This window comes from Antechinus flavipes, chromosome 2, assembly GCF_016432865.1.
Source record: "Antechinus flavipes isolate AdamAnt ecotype Samford, QLD, Australia chromosome 2, AdamAnt_v2, whole genome shotgun sequence".
In the NCBI taxonomy this organism is placed as follows: domain Eukaryota; kingdom Metazoa; phylum Chordata; class Mammalia; order Dasyuromorphia; family Dasyuridae; genus Antechinus; species Antechinus flavipes.
This window is the reverse complement of record NC_067399.1, coordinates 49,057,190-49,074,198: the sequence shown is the minus strand read 5'-3', so window position 1 is coordinate 49,074,198 and position 17,009 is coordinate 49,057,190. Positions and strand designations below refer to the sequence as shown.

General features: G+C 38.6%; 1 protein-coding gene across 1 annotated transcript in view; it reads left to right on the top strand.

Annotated features, from left to right (window-relative positions):
- Positions 1-220: 220 nt before the first annotated feature.
- The window catches only part of TCF25 (transcription factor 25), a 42,571-nt gene continuing 25,782 nt past the window's right edge, over positions 221-17,009 (top strand). The window contains exons 1-6 of the mRNA XM_051974746.1: positions 221-463; positions 8,971-9,150; positions 11,419-11,493; positions 13,123-13,247; positions 15,057-15,122; positions 16,179-16,261. Coding sequence (XP_051830706.1) covers positions 263-463; positions 8,971-9,150; positions 11,419-11,493; positions 13,123-13,247; positions 15,057-15,122; positions 16,179-16,261 — 730 coding nt within the window. The 5' untranslated portion in view covers positions 221-262. The remainder of the gene's footprint in view (positions 464-8,970; positions 9,151-11,418; positions 11,494-13,122; positions 13,248-15,056; positions 15,123-16,178; positions 16,262-17,009) is intronic.

Below are 17,009 nucleotides of genomic sequence, written 5' to 3'. Positions count from 1 at the left end.
TTGCAGAGGGCTAAGACACGCCCCTGCTCCCGTTCTCGTGAGCAGACTATTGGTTGCGAGCGCAGCCAATCTGAGAGCCTCTCTGGCGGGTTCAAAGCTCACAGGAGCCTAAGGGCGGGCGTGGCTGGCTTCCTAGGCTCGCCATCTAAGGAAAGCCAAGGCGGACCCACGGTTTCCAGCGCGCACGCGCGACATCCTCCCCCCCGCCCACGCCCCGGTGCGGCAGTGCGCAAGCGCGGCGGGTCCGCGGCCGTTGGGTCTTATGTCGCGCCGGGCCCTCCGGAGGCTGCGGGGAGAACAGCGGGGCCAGGAGCCCCTAGAGCCCGGGGCCCTGCGCTTAGGTCTCGAGGATCGTGATGACGGCGGCGAGGAGGACGACGAGGAAGTGGGACAGCTGCCGAGCGACCCTCGACGGAGGAGGGGGAGGAGGGAGCGCAGCGCCATTAGCAACTTGTACGAGCTGGTGAGGAGCCGCCGAAGGGAGGGGCCGGAGGGGGAAGGGAGATAGGAGGAAGAAAATAGAAGAAGGAAGGAAATGGAGAGGGGGGAGGGGTAGAGAGGGCGGGGCCCGAGGCGTCGGCGTGAGGGGCGGGGCGGGGCGGGTGCCCCGGAGAGGAACCGGGAAGAGTCTGGGGCGGAGCGATGTCAGGGCCACGTCGGAGGCGTCGGGTGGGGGGGAGGGAGGAGTCCGCCAGGCGCCCCGAAGGTCCGGGAGCATTCCATCTGCAGTCCCTGCGATTCCGCCTGGATGCCCTCCTTCCTCTTCTCCGCCTCGAGAATCCCTAGCCCCTCGCCAGATCCAGCTCCGGGCCACCCCCTTCCCGAGGCCTCTATTGACGGCCTGTCCAAGGCCCCGAACCTGGAGTTCTGGTGGGGCCGTGAACTTGGGAGGGGAAAAATATGTTATCTTTACCTTAACTATCTAAGATAAACATTTTTGTCTACAGGTAGAAATCTATATAGCTGTCTTGTCGATATCTGTATAGATGTCTGTCTATATCAATATCTAGATTTATCTATAGCTTCTATGTCTATAGACAGAAATCTTTATGGTGATCTTGTTAATTGTATAGATGTCCGTCTATAACTCTCTAGATTTTATCTATGGAAACCTATAGGTAACTATGGAGATGTCTATGTAAATGTATAGATCTACCTATAGATAACAAATCTTGATGGATAACTATATAGGTAGAATCTATATGACCAAATCTTGATAGATAACTATATCTTATAGATAAACATCTATATGACTATCTTGTCAGTATGGATGTCTACATCTGTAAATATCTATAGATAGATTTAGATATATAATCTATATAGCTGTTTTGTTGATATCTGTGGGTGATATCAATATCAAGATGTAGCTATATATCCAGGTCTGTCTGCGTATATATCTATAGGTTGAAATCTATACTAAATTTCATCTATAGTTATCTCTACAAGTTACACATTTATCTATCTACACACTTAACTACATTTATAGGTATCAATATCTATGCCTACATAGGTACCTATCTGTACTTATCTATATTGGTCTATGTTGAACATATTAATCTAGATTAATTTTCAGACATATTTCTCTCTTTAGAAATGCTCCCTCTTTTAAAAATATTTACTTATCTTTGTGCCCATTATATTTTCCAGTAGGGTATCAGCTTTTTAAAGACAGAGATTGTTTATTTTTTAACCTCCACTTCCTAATAGAGTGCTTTGTATATGTTTTAGGCATTACATCATTTACTTTTTTAGTTGAATCAGCTCTAAAACTTGAAAAAATGTTAAGAGATCTAATTTAACTTCCCCATTTTGCAGATAAGGAAATTGAGCCTAGAAAAAGGAGATAGACTAGATGATACCAGATGTCCCTTCTGGGATCCTATGATTCTAAAATTACTTGCCAGGAAGTAAGTAGGAAGAAAGATTTGGGAACAGTGATTAGGGGGAGGAAGAAGTAGGCGACTTGTTATTTTCTTTTTCACCACTAAATTTTTTTTTATGTTGATGATGATTGAGAGTTAATAACAGAAGGACTGTAACCAAGTAATAATAGTTTTTACATTTATATAGTCCTTACATGGTTTATGGATTAGATAAATTGTCCCATTTGGTCTTCATTACAACCCTGTGAGGTAAATGGTATAATTACTTTTATTCCAGCTTAACAAATGAGAAACCTGAAGTGTTGTAGGAAATATTTGAGGCCTTGAGAGAGTTGGGTGATAACTAAGCACCTCCCAGCTCTTAACCATTGCATAAATTTAGGAATCATGGAGAAAATCTTATTCAGATTGGCAATTGTATTTAATTTGTCTGAGGACATACTTTAAAATGGCAGAGGTGAGGTATTGTGACAGCAACTGGAGATAAAAAGACAAAAAGTAAAATGTAATTCCCAGTGTCAGACAGTGGACATTCTACTAAGGGAATACAGCACATATAGAAACAACTAAAAAGTATATGCAAAATAATTTTAGAAGTATTGACAACTAGGGGGAAATCAGAAGAGCAGAGAGAGACCAAGAAAGACTGAGAATGGATGGATGCTAGTTCTCTCAACAGAACTAAAGAAGTTATTTTTTTGGGGGGGGATATGAATCCAATTTTGGACTTGCTTGAGATACTCAGATTTAGCCAGCAGATAAAGATGAGGCCTTGGAATTCAGAAGAGACTTCAGGTTGAATTTATGCATATAAATAATAGTGAACCAATGGAAGTGGAAAGAAGAGGGTTTGAGAGAGAACCCTGGGGAGTAATAGTTTTGGTTACGAATTGAATGATGGTCTAGTAAAGGAGACAAGGAGATGTTCAGACAGGTAATAGAATAGCTAGCAAAGGCTTTATCCCGGAAATACCAGTGGAAAGGGAGTGGAACTAGTTGATGATTTCACAAGTTTCAGAGAGGATAGATAGAATGAGAACTTGGATAAAAGTCATTGAATTGAACATTTAAGAAGATCTTGTTTATCTTGGAGAACACAGTTTAAGTCAGAAAGGGTAGGAGGCAGCTCAGTCACACAGTAGATAAAATGCTGGCTCTGGAACCAGGAGGACCCGAGTTTTAATCTTTCCTCAGACACTTGACACTTACTAGCTGTGTGACCCTGGGCAAGTCATTGATTTAAATAAATAGCAAATTTCTAATGTTCCCATTTGCTTGATTTTGTGGAGGAGCATTTGGCAGGAAGTCAGGAGGGGTGAAAATGGAAGATGCAAGAAAGAGTAACCTAGAGTTGAGACTTTGAAAGTCATGTCCAAGATGGGAAGAGGATGAGAGTTATAATTAAACTGAATGCTTGTGTGGCTGACATTGAAGGGAAGAAATATTGAGACCAGAATGGGCTGGAATAAGAGGCTAGAGGTCATATGAAAGATGAAGAGTAGAATTAGGTGGAGTGAGGAAGAAGGAGAAATAGAAAAAGAGCTCAGCATCATGGCAGAAGGACACTTGATCATGATGAGATCAAAAGTATAATGAGTAAAGATGAAGGTATTGGAGTGAGGGAATTAACCATTTAACAAAGTCATTTAACAAATTATGAATTTGGTGTCAGAGCAGGACTTCAGAATGGTAAAAATTTGGAAGCAGAGTTGTCAAAGTACCATGGTTATATTTTGGTGGGGCTTTTTTTGTTTGTTTGATTAGTTGGAACATATAACTGTTTCATTAGTCTAGGAATGAGGAATGCATCTAGCAGTGCAGCTTAGAAATTGAAGGGTTAAAGACCCCAGTTTTGGGGAGCTTTTTGGGATAAGAACTCATTATTTAAGAAAAACTGCTTGGAAAATTGGAAACTAGTATGGCAGAAACTAGGCATTGACCCACACTTAACACTATATACCAAGAAAAGGTCGAAATGGGTTTATGATTTAGACAATGATATAAGCAAATTAGAAGAACATAGGATAGTTAGGAATTAAATGATGGTCTAGTAAGGGAGACAAGGGGATGTTCAGACAGGTAATAGAATAGCTAGCAAAGGCTTTATCCCGGAAACATCAAAGGTTCTAGGAGTGGAGCTAGTTGATGCTTTCCCAAGTTTCAGAGATACCTCTCAGATCTGTGGTGAAGGAAGGAATTTGAGTCCAAAGAAGAACTGGAACTCATTATTGAATACCAAATAAATAATTTTGATTATATTAAGTTAAAAAGTTTTTGTACAAACAAGATTAGAAGGGAAGCAATAAAATGGGAAAGGCCTCTTTTCTAAAATATTTAGAAAATTGACTCATTTATAAAAACTCAAGTCATTCTCCAATTGATAAGTGGTCAAAGGATATAATTAGACAATTTTCAGATGAAAAAATTGACACCATTTCTAGTCATATGAAAAGGTGCTCTAAATCATTATTGATCAGGGAAATGCAAATTAAGACAATTCTGAAGTACCACTATACACCTCTTAGATTGGCTAAGATGACAGGAAAAGATAATGATGAATGTTGGAAGGGATGTGGGAAAATACTAATACATTGTTAGTGGAATTGTGAACGGATCCAGCCATTCTGGAGAGCAATTTGGAGATATGCTCAAAAAGTTATCAAACTGTGCATAGCCTTTGATCCAGCAGTGTTTCTACAAGGCTTATATCCCAAAGGAGGGAAAGGGACCCATATGTGCAAAAATGTTTGTGGCAGCCCTTTTTGTAATGGCAAGAAATGGGAAATTGAATGGATGTCCATCAATTGGAGAATGGCTGAATAAGTTATGATATATGAATGTTATGGAATATTATTGTTCTGTAAAAAATGATCATCAGAATGATTTTAGAAAGGCCTATAAAGACTTATATGTACTGGAAATGAGCAGAACCAGAAGATCTTTATACATGACAACAAGAAGATTATACAATCATCCATTCTGATGGAATCCTTTCCAACAATGAGATGATTGAGGCCAGTTCCAGTGAGCTTGTAATACTGTTGTATACTCTGTATACTGCATATAAACTGGCACAAACTCAGCCAGAGACAGACTTGAAGGGGGACTAGGACAGATTTGGAGAAGACAGAAGATTGGAGGCAGGAGCTCAAGTTCTCGGAGCCAAGAAGAGACATTCATTCCATCTCCCACCTTTGTGGTGGCTGAAGCCTGGAGCACAGGCTCCCGGGGAGACTTCAAGATAGAGACCATCATGGTGATCCTCCTGCCTCCCCCACAGAAACAAAGACACATTCTGAATGTGGAGATAATAAAGTATTTGAACTTTATCCCTGGCTATTCTTGTGGTGATTACTCTGCTGAAACGAAGGCTGGTTCAGAGACCTTCAGAAAACCAACTAGAACATTACATATACTCAGAAAAAGGACTGTGGGAACTGAGTGGGGATCACAACATAGCATTTTCACTCATTTTTTTGTGGCATTTTGGTTTCTTTCTCATTTTTTCCCCTTTTTGATTTCTTTTGTGGCATGATAATTGTATAAATATGTACACATATTTTGGATTTAACATGTTTTAACATATTTAACATATATTGGATTACTTGCCATCTATGGGAGGTGAGGGACAGGGGAGGAAAATTTGGTACATAAGGTTTTGCAAGAGTCAATGTTGAAAATAAAAAGCTTTAACTAAAAAAAAAAAAAAGTTGAAGGGTTAAATCACAACTGGGTCACACTGCAGCAGTAGAGCCTTAATCTTCTTGACCCCAGGCACTTCAGTCTTCTATCCCACTTTCAGTTGAGTAAATTTTAATTCAAAATGGATCATAGTTTTTATGTCTGAGAAAGGTTTGATGCCATTTTGTGTTTATTAAGTGCCTTCAAGTGCTAGAGACTGGAGTCCCAAAGAGTAAAGCCTTTCTAGATCTATGCTACAATATAGACTTGGAAAAATGCAAAAGAACTGGAGGAGGTAGATAACTTGGAACAGAAAACTGTAATCAATGGGATTTGGCAACGTGTTGGCTATGGGGATGATGGAAGGGCTAGAATCAAGAAAAATCACCAATTATATAATCCTGGAAGATAGTGCTATCAACAGAAACATGGAGGGAGAACTTAAGTTTTGAATATAAAAAGTTTGAGATGCCAACAGAAGGTAGAATTAATAAATGCTTACTGCCAGACAGTGCACTAAGCACCAGAGATACTAATATAAGCAAAAAAGAAAGACAATCCTGGTGGAGATGTCATACAGCAGAAGGTTAGTAATATGGGACTACATGTCCTACCATTACCATAAATTTAATGTGTCCTATAGTTGCCTTAAAATTTTTTCCTCAAAATTGGCTCCTTCTCTTGGTTTTGTGATTTCTCTTAGTGGCTTCACCATATCATCCAGTTATTATGCTCAAAATCTTGGGTTTATACCTTGACTTTTCCTTCTCTGTCACTTATAACAGTTGATAGGATTCTTATTCCACCCCTACAAAACCTGTAGAAACTCTAGGTTTTTGTTTTGTTTTGTTTTGTTTTGCATTTTTCTAGGTCTATATTGTGACAGATCTAGAAAGGCTTTACTCTTTGGGACTCTAGCCTGCAAGACCTCTCCAGCACCTGTTTACTCTATTGCCACAATCTTTTCTTGCTAAGTCTTCTCTTTCTTGGGACTGCCAAAATTATCTTTCTCACATATTGGTCTGGTCACGTCACTTCTCAGTTCAGACTTCTTTGGGAGTTCCTAACTGCCTGCAAAATAAAGGTCAAACTCCTTTGCCTGAAAGTCCCATTTTTCTGTTCAGTGTACTTTTTGCATCAATAAAACTGGACTCCCTCTGCCTGTACTTTCAACACACTCTTATACTTTTTCCCCCCTCCATGCCTGTGGACAGCCTTCTTACCCTGGTTAATTCCCGTGCATCCTTAAAGCTCTCTTTCATGCCACCCCTCTCAAACCCACACTGATCTTTTTTGAAAAAAGTTATTTCTTTTGTTGTTTCTCTCCTTTCTCCCTATTAAATCACTCTGCTCTCCTTCTCTACCCCCAAATAGTTCTCTGGAGTCAGTAATGGTCATGGTATTTGACCTGAGTTCTGTTATGTTTTTAGACTTGTTTTCCTTTATGTTATTGTCATCAGGATTCTGGTTGTTTTACTCTATGTCATTTCATATAGGTCTTTTCAAACGTCTCTGGATTGATTCTTCATAGTTTTCTATAGTTTGTTTAATCTTTCCCTAGTCTAGTTGAAGTTGTTTCCATTGTTTTGATACCACAAAGAGTGCTGCTAATAATAATAATGATAATAGTTTTTGTAGCACTTACTTAGGACCAGCCTCTGTGATAATAAGCACTTTTCCAATCTTTATCTCATGTGATTCTCACATCTTGGAAGATAGGTGCTCTTATCCCTCAGATAAGAAAATGGGCAGACAAAGGTAAAGGGACTTGGCCAGGCTCATCTAGCTAGTAAATTTCTAAAGTCAGATTTGAACCCAGGTTCAAATGTCTCAATATTAAAACTTTATTATTTATCCTATCATTTTATTAATTATTAATGTTGCCTATTTTGTTGATACTGATTTTTTATTTCGAAGAAAACCTTTCTGTCTTTAAGCTAGGAGTTGTGTCTGTGTGTGCAGGTGTACATACATTCTTGGATATGCCTTCTACTTATCCTTTATTCTTTCTCCCTTTCCTCATTAGAGATGAACTTTCTGTAGAACTTTAACATAGTAGTAGTAGTACTTCTCTTTTGTACTTTCCTCATGTGCTTGCCAGGTAATACTAGATCTTATAGCTATCCTTGCAATTTTTTGTGTGTCTTTTAAGCTTATCACTTCCACATAGGTAGAACTCATAAGTGTTAACTAAGAATTGTATTTTCCCCAGCAACTAGCACAGAGCTTTGCACATAGTAGGTGTTTAATAACTTTTTTTTCTAATGGTCCTGCATAAATCATTGAATACAATTAACATTAGTAGAAAAAAAGGGGCATAGGAATAATCCTCACATACTATCTATTAATCCCCAAATATCTTCGTAATGAAAAGAAACAATTGAAAATATACACACATATGCATATTTGGTTATTAATCCTTTTTATGTCAAACTCTGATCCTGCATTAATTTGCCAGTAATGTTGATTCTCCAGACCAAGACTAGAACTTTACAAAGTCACACACACACACACACACACACACACACGCGCGCGCGCGTGTGTATGTGTGTGCTTATATGTAAATGTAGCATTGAAAGATCTTTTAAATGTCCAAAGGGGAGTTTGTTTGATCCTAGGTAATAGGAAGCTATTAGAATTTATTGAATGGTCAGATGTCACTACTACTAAAGTATCAGGTATTTTAAACAAAAGTTCATCTTTTTGTGCTTTATGGCAGTCTGGTTAAACCCATCTCTTAGAATAATTGTCTTTAGATGCATAAGATACAATAGGGTTTCCAAATCAAAACTAATTACATTGCAGTAAAAGTTATCAATTTAAAAAAAAAATTACAAACCCCAGTTAATTACCCTGCCCTTAAATGCTTATATGAGTTGCTATTGCTAAAAGGAACTGAGTCAACTTGTAATACTCACTCTGGTGACAGTGCTATCTGAATTTATCTAGGCTGGTTCTTAGTCAATTAATCCATCAAAAAGCATTCATTGAAGTGTTTACTTTGTTTGGGGTACTATATCTGCCCTGGGAATACAAAAAAAAATGCTAACCCAACCCAGTGTCTAGGTGTGCTAGGTGCTTAACATTCTAAGCACATGGCACACCTACAACTCAGTACTTAAAAGATAAAGTTAGTGCCAGGTTTCTTTTGAGGGAGGAAGGAAACTAGGAAAGGCAAGAGGGACAAAAAGATATTGAAGGTATGAATCTCAGGAATTCTTTCAGAAGTATCCCAACTGTGAGAAATCCTTTATGTTGGCTACATTTTTATGTTAACATATTGCTGTTATTTAGTGGTAAATACTCGGGGCTTAAGTTTCCTTCCCATTTCAAGGGCCTTTGAAAGTAACTTATATTTCCTGTTCTACTGTTTAATATATAGCTTATTTTCTTTTTACCAACACAGATAACCAGTGAAGAACCTGAGGATGAACTTGTATCCAAAGCAAAGGGAGAAGATTACAGACTGAAGATACAAGAGGGCGCAGAGAACAATGAAGACACTAAACATGGAGAACTAGAGGTCAACCAAGAAAGAGATGGAGAAAGTCTTTCACAAGAAAACCAGGCAGCAACTAATGCACAGGTATTTGGAAATAAATACAATTCTTCTTCTGTATAAGACACATAGTCAAGGTACAGTAGATTGGCACCAGGAGCTACATAGCCCAGTCAGCCAACTTGGATTTCTTCAGCACCCATTAATTGCTGAAGCTATAGGGAAAAAGAAAAGGGGATGTTTTCATCCCCTGCTGAGAAGCAGCTTGTAGTTGCAAACAACTAGGTACAAACATGATACAGATAGGATAAACTGGAAGTTGTCTGAAAGAGAAGGCACTGAGATTCATGGTGATTGGGAAAAGTTTCTTGCAGAATGTGGGACTTTAACTGACACCTAAGGGAAGCCAGGAGGCAGAAAGGAGATGTGGGAGGTGCTTGGAGTTAGGAGATGAACCCTTGTGTTGATGGATCGCAAGGCATTTTGAAGATTGGAAAGATAAGAGGGGGCAGATTTATAAAGGAATTTGAAAGACAGAAGATTTTGTGAGTGATCCTGGAGGTGAGAGCACCACCAGAGTTAATTAATGGGGGTTGGTACAGTCAGACCAAATTGTACTGTTTTAGAAAGATCAGTTTGACAGCAGAATGTGGAGAGACTATTGAAATTGTCCAAGCAAGAGGTGATAAGGGCCTGCACCAGGATGTGCAATGTCAGCAGAGAAAAGAGGGGTATAAATGAGAGATTATATGAAGGTAGAAGTGACAAGACTTGACCATTATTGGATAGGGGAGCTGAGAGAAGAGATGAGGATGTAGTACCCTTGATTATAATAGGGAAGTTAGGAAGAAGGGAAGGTTTTGGGAGAAGCATGATTTGGATTTTGCATATGTTGTGTTTTAGATTTCTAGAAGACATCTGATTGAGGACAGAGGTGGGAGACTAGAGGTCAGCAGAGAGCTTAGGGCTGCCTAAGTAGAACTGAGATTCATGAGCATCAAGGTGATAATTGAGGAGAAAGTGAGGCAGGTGATCTTGCCCAACCCTCCCTCACTCACTTGTCATGACATCACAGTCCTCTGAGAAGGAAGAACAAACACCAACCACTTCTTCCTTAAAGAAGAGAGGTTCTCTCCAAGTATGTTTGTCAGTAGTTTATTTAGCAGCTCTTACTTATTATTGATGGGCTTTTTTAAAAAGTGTTCTTGGATAGTGAAAAGAATTATAAGTCTCTTCCTCAGTCCTCTGGAGTTTTGTCTTTTGGAAATGCTTTTTAAACTAGGGACTGGACTGGATTACTGCTTTTTTGCTCTTTTGAAGACCCAAAGGTTGGATCTGTATTTCACAGTGCCTAATCACTGCATTCTCGTTGTTCCTGTGTTCAATTCCCAAAAAAAGAGTTTCTAGCCACATTTTTTTTTTTTCAAAATTAAAATAGTCTTTAATAAATTTAAAAACAGACCTTGGGCAGGGCAGGGGAGGACACATATTCTGATTTTTTTTTATTATAACTTTTTATTGAAAGTATATATGCCAGGGTAATTTTTTACAACATTATCCCTTGCACTCACTTCTGTTCTGATTTTTCCCTTTCCTCCCTCCACCCCTTCCCTTAGATGGCAAGCAGTCTTATACATGTTAAATAAGTTATAGTATATCTACCCAAAGAAAGAACACTGGGAAACGAATGCGAACTGTCTGCATTTTTGTTTTTCTTCCCAGGTTATTTTTACCTTCTGAATCCAATTCTCCCTGTGCAACAAGAGAACTGTTCAGTTCTGCAAACATATATTGTATCTAGGATATACTGCAACATATCTAACATATATAGGACTGCTTGCCATCTAGGGGAGGGGGTGGAGGGAGGGAGGGGAAAAATCGGAACAGAAACGAGTGCAAGGGATAATGTTGTAAAAAAAATTACCCTGGCATGGATTCTATCAATATAAAGTTATTATTAAATAAAATAAAATAAAATAAAATATTAATTTTTAAAAAAAGTTATAGTATATCTTAGATACAATATATGTGTGCAGAATTGAACAGTTTTTTTATTGCACAGGAAGAATTGGTTCAGAAGATATCTAACCCCTTTTAAAGGGGAGAAAGCCCAAAAAAGTTGCCTTCTGTCTCTTAATCTTTTTACTCCTCTATTTCTTTTTTCTTAAACATATTCCCATTTGGCTATTTGGGGACAGAGGTGAGACGCCTACCTCTATCATATCATTAAGTTTTCTTCCCAAATTGACCTGTCTTTTGTCTCCTCAGAAATTTAGGAGGTGACAAAACCCTTTCTTACCCTCTTCAGTGCCCTGGCTCCTTGTTCTGTGCATAACAGTGTTCTTCTCTTGACAGCCTAATCTGAATAACAAGCCACGAAAGAAGAAGAAGAAGAAGAAAAATAAGAAAACTGCAACAGGAGAAACTCCGGTATGTGTGTCAAAGCTTTTAATTGTTGTTTCCCTTCTTATCCTTCAGGCTGCTTCTTAGAGGAGTTTAGAAAACATTGATTCCAAAGTTCTATTTGTCAGTAAACATTTATTAAATGCTTACTGTTTCCTAAGCACTGTGTTAAGAATAAGAAAAGAAAAAGCAAAAACATTATGCCTGCTCTCCAGGAGTTCCTACAACTCTCCTGTACTTGTAAAATGTAGACAGAGTAGTTGGAAATGCATCTCAGAAGGGAGGTTGGGGGAGTGGAAAGGCATCCTGTGGAAGGTGGAAGTGAGCTTTTCCTGACAGGAGACTAAGAAGCCGAGGAGATGGAGATGAGAGGATGAGAGAACACCAGGGGGATGTGTTGGGGATAAAGACTGTCACAAGAAGTGGTGGAGGGGTGAGGGAAAAGGATTGAGGTTGAGAAGGTCTCTTAGAACCCAGCAGGATGGGGCTTAGGGCCTCAGGGAAGATGGTAGCACAAGGATTTTATTGGGTAGGGAGAGGTGATGAGTGGCCAGCTTAAGGTGAGCCAGGACCTAGGTAGCTCCTCTTGTGAAGGACAATGAGACGAGAGGGGAGAAGGGAGAGATGGGGCAGATGGGGTGAAGGTAATGATAGAGCCCAGACATGGGCAGCCAGTGTGAGCAAAGTATACCAGCACCACAGAGGGCGACTGGGTCATGGATTCATCAGAAGTGAGCCAAGGCTCAGTGGGAGGGGAAGGCCGATCTGGGTTGGAACTTGGGGGTGTAGAGCAAGCAATGGGGAGTGAGAAATAGGTCTTATACTTCAGCAGTCTGGGATTCAGGATCACTGAGGTAAGGAGTTTGAGAAATAAATTCAAGCACAGTAGCATGGGTGGGTATTGTCGATGTTGAGGGCCCTCCTGGAGGTTCAACATGGTCGTGGTGATGCGTCCTGGAGGCCTGCTTCCTCCACAGCGGAGGAAGAGTTCATAAAGGAGTCTAGGCAGGAAGTAAGAGCGGACTGTTAAGGGATGTTCTGGGAAAGTTTGCGGAGCACTGGAGAAGTTTGGAGTGAAAAGGCGTGGCCTGGAGCCCCCATCAGCTGTATAATGTAAATAATTCTGAAATAATTATTTATTATTGCTTAACAAGGAAAAAGATTGCTTAACAAGGATTGGTCTCCTTTGTTTCATGCAATTCCTCTGGAAAATCAAGAATGCTCTTGTTCTACTGCCTCTTTTTTTTTTTTTTTTCTTTTCTAATCTGTGTTACACAATACTCTCTAGTATTGAGCTATCTCACTGCGCCTGTGTACTCTCTACCTTCTCTTGTTTTCTCTTCTGTTAACTTGGCAATTCAACAGCAAATGGAAATAATAATCTTATTTGTGTTCAGTTTATTATCAACAAATGCATTTCAAACTCATGCCCTTGACTCTTGCGATTCTAGGAATGATTCATCTTCTGGCATTACAATTTGAATTTTATTTTGCATAGTCCACATCCACAAATCCCAAAGTTATTTTACCTGATTTTTCTCTTAAAAAACAAAAACGACCATTTGATAACTAATATGTTGAATGGTTCTTATGGTAGAGTTTAAAATAGAATTACTTTGACGGTTTTTGTATCTTGAACTTTTTTGGTGCTTTCAGGAAGATGATGGTCTGGAGGATATTGACAGCATTTTAGAGAAAATTGAAGTTACCAATGGTCTGTCAAATCAGACTCATAGCAGTGTCATCATGGAGAGTCGGCCTCTTCTCTATGTCGAACACAGGTAAGAGATTAATGGTCTTTTTCCTTTTTTTCTTCCTCCAGACAGACTTTGCTGTCACATAGAGCCCATCTGTTCTAGCAGGAAAACTATTTCTTGGAGAGTGTTGGATTTATTTTGTTTAACTCTTCAAGATGTTTCCTGAAGGATGTTACTATAAATGTGGTCCTTCATTTCAGATCAAATTAATCAACTGTTAGTCTTTTAGATAGATGTAAATTCCTTACTCTTAAAATTCTGCTGGTAGAGAGGGATCACCTTGCTCTTAATTTCCCAGTTCTTCTGATGTATTCACTCTGATAGGAAAACAGATACTTATCCACATATTTGGGGTGCGCCTCTTTTTCATTTGGACTTTTATGATATAGCATACCTCTCTGTTGGCTAATTCCTACAGTTATTCTTTAGTATTGAGTATCTGTATTATGTCCTAAGTGGCTCTTCCTAGAATAGAACTAATGTGCTAGTTACAGTACATATGGTATAAGGGAAAGAACCCTGAACTGGGAGTTAAGATTTTATCATTCTGCCATTGAACAGTTGTCAAGATTTAAATTAAGTCATGTAACATTTCCTGAGTCTTTTTTAAGCCACACACAAAGTTGGGAAAGGTTTTGAATACACAATTATATTTTAAGTACATTTTGTTAAAAAAGTAGAATATTATTGATCACACTGGTTTTTTTACATCACCTGTATTTCCCAATCTGTTCTTCCCAAAGCCTCCTCCCAGAGAGTTATGCCTTATTCCAAAGAAAAAAGAATTTGGCAAAAGTAATCAGTGCCTCCCCAAAGTCTGCCATTGTATGTCGCATTCTGTAATTCTCCCACTCATGCATCATTGCAAGGAAATGAGGAGGTACCTTCTCATATCCTTACTGGGGCAGGGTTTGGGCATTATCATTTCACAGCATTTAATTTTGTTTTCTTGCTGCCTTTTGTCTTAATATCACAGTTGTTTTTGAGGAGTTTCAGGGGATCCTTCTTATTAACTTGAACTTGCTCTTAAAACAAAACTAATTTAGCAAAAAACATTTGCAGTCTTTTTTAGCTCTTGATATGCTAGTTACAACTCATTTGCCTTTATAATTTCCTTCTGCTTTCCTTAGGTCATAGCTCTTACTTCCTTCTGTCTTGGTGCACCTCCTCCTGCCCTCCTCTCCTCTGCTCTCTTTTCACTGTCCCAAAATTGGAACAGTATTGTTATTTGGCATGCCTGCCTTTTCCTGTGAACTGTAGGTTTATAGCTTATCTTTGCAGACACTAACAGAGCAGTCATTCTGTGTTCAGTGGAGGTGCAAAAGGCTAGTTTTAACTTGTAGGAGCATGCACACAGATGATACTCCTCTTTGGACACATGGATACAGAACTCAGCTTTCTTCTTCTCTTATTTTCTCATCTCTCCAGCCTTGCGTAGATGGGTTTATTTAGCTTGCTCATATCATCTTATCTAACTATTAGCCTGCCAGGCTTTTAAATATATGGAAGACATCTTTAAAAATCAGACAGATGACTTGCTTTTTTGAGGAGTAGCTCTCTGCAGGTCATATTCTTCCACAACACAGGGCAAGTACTCTAGAAGCTGTCCTTTTGGGGTTTTCCCTGAGTAGCATGTGCCTGACTACATGGCTGACCCTGTAGAGGGCAGCAGTTCAGACTACAAAGTGAACAAGATTGCAGATTGTTGACCACTCTTCAGCTTAAGGTCACTATTTTCACTGTTCCCATTGTTGTTTGGAGTTTAGGGATAAGAAAAAATTCTCAGTTGTAAGAAAGTTCTATTTTTGTTGTCTTTTATTTCTAATTCTCTAGACATTTGAATCCAGAAACAGAGTTGAAAAGATATTTTGGAGCTCGAGCTGTCCTTGGAGATCAGAGGTGAGAACAAAGAAAGCTTTCTATAAAGTGAACTATTTTAGTAGTAATTAAAATGGCTATTGAGAAGAAATCATAGCATTCCATGAGTATGCCATGAATACCAAGAGATAGTATTTCTCTTAATTTTAGAGAAATTATAGAAAGTTAATTTTAGTATTTGAAAGTCCTTAGGAGATGGACTTTGCTCTGAGCTTTTTTTTTTAAGTGAAAATGTTTTGTTCATCTTTCACTTTTTTTCCCAGCTCACATTCTTAGACTCTCTGTTGGCTAATTAGTAACTATTAGGCATTCTGAGACTTGATGATCACAGCATCCTAAATCTGATGTTAAAGCTAGTATTACCTGTCATCAGTAAAGCGTAAACTGCCTGACATGGGCAAAGAACTAGTTTTGATTTGCTTACTTGGTTAACCTTAGGAGTATTGACATTTTAGAAAATCACTTCCCATCTGAAATTTTTTGGTCATATATTGAACAAGAAAAATACTACAAGGTATCTCAAAGATCTTAGTTCCATTTAAACTTTAATTGCTAACCTAACATTGCTTTAATAGCTTAAAACCACACCAAGACTTTGGGGGCATCCTGCATTTTATGGCTCTGGAGCAAATCAGATCAAAGATATCAGTACTGTAATCCTATCTTTTGAACAGAATGAATCTCAGCGATTGTCTAGTGCAACCTCATTTTATCAATAATTCCCAAAGGAATGAAGGGACTTAACCAAGGTCACTCAGACAATCAAGGAACAGAGCTGGGCTTTGAGCCCCCATTCTCTTCCTCCTCATTCCAGATTTGACTCCTGTAATGTTTGACATCAATATTTCACTTGGTTTCACCTCTTAAAACATCTGGGGATTTTGTTTTTCTAAGTTCTCAGCTTTAAACACATCATTTTTAAGGGAAACTCTACAGGCAACACAAAGCTTTGTGATTAGAATATTGCAACTTGTAGTGTGGAAGATTTCTTAATTTTTTACATATTGACCAGTGATTAGATAACTGAAGGAGTTTGTCCCCAAAGATAAAGCATTGTCTACATTTTTTAATCTGCAGACCTCGACAAAGACAGCGTCAGTACCACCGAAGCACATGGCTGACCACTCCAAAGAGCACCTGGCCCCGCTACACTAAAACAGGTGGGAGCCTTATTAGGTTATGGTCACTTTCTGCCAGCTGTGATCATTTTCTTCCCTATAAAAAAGGAATGATTCTTGCCAAACCCAAAAGGCTGCTATGAAGATAAAATGGGATAATTCACATGAAAGCATCTTGCATGGATGTTACAAAATTACAAAGAACAAACATGGCTCCCCTAAAAAGATACATATTTTTATAGGGAAGAAAATGGGCTCATTTAAATAATTTTCCAATGGTTATACAGCTTATAATGAGGGTACTGAAACTAGCTTTTCTTATTCAGAGTTTTTTCTGTTGCATTGGGGAGAGGGGAGAGGGGAGGAAGAAAGAGGAAGTCCTTGATTTTTTTTCCAATAGATACATTAGTATTGGAGAAGAAAAAATATTTTGAAATATACTAGGCATATAGCTATTAAGTTTAATAGCTTTTAATACACAAATTTAAGGTTAACCCTAATCCCATATTAAGATTTTTGAAATATCCCGCATGTTTTTAAAAATTTTGTTTTTTAAAATTAACTTTTTTTTCCCTTTAGATCTTTGCAACATAGGAATCAGTTTAGTTTTCAAACTATTTGATATATAGTGAATTTAGCATGACATAAGAGATTTGTGTCTGTGTTTATCCCTAACTTATAACTATGGGCAATTTGTGGTTTTTCCTTCCATTATCATATTCTCCAGTTTTCTCACATCTTCAGCCATTAAAAAAAAAAAAAAAATCTTTTTCAAGCTATAGGCAATATC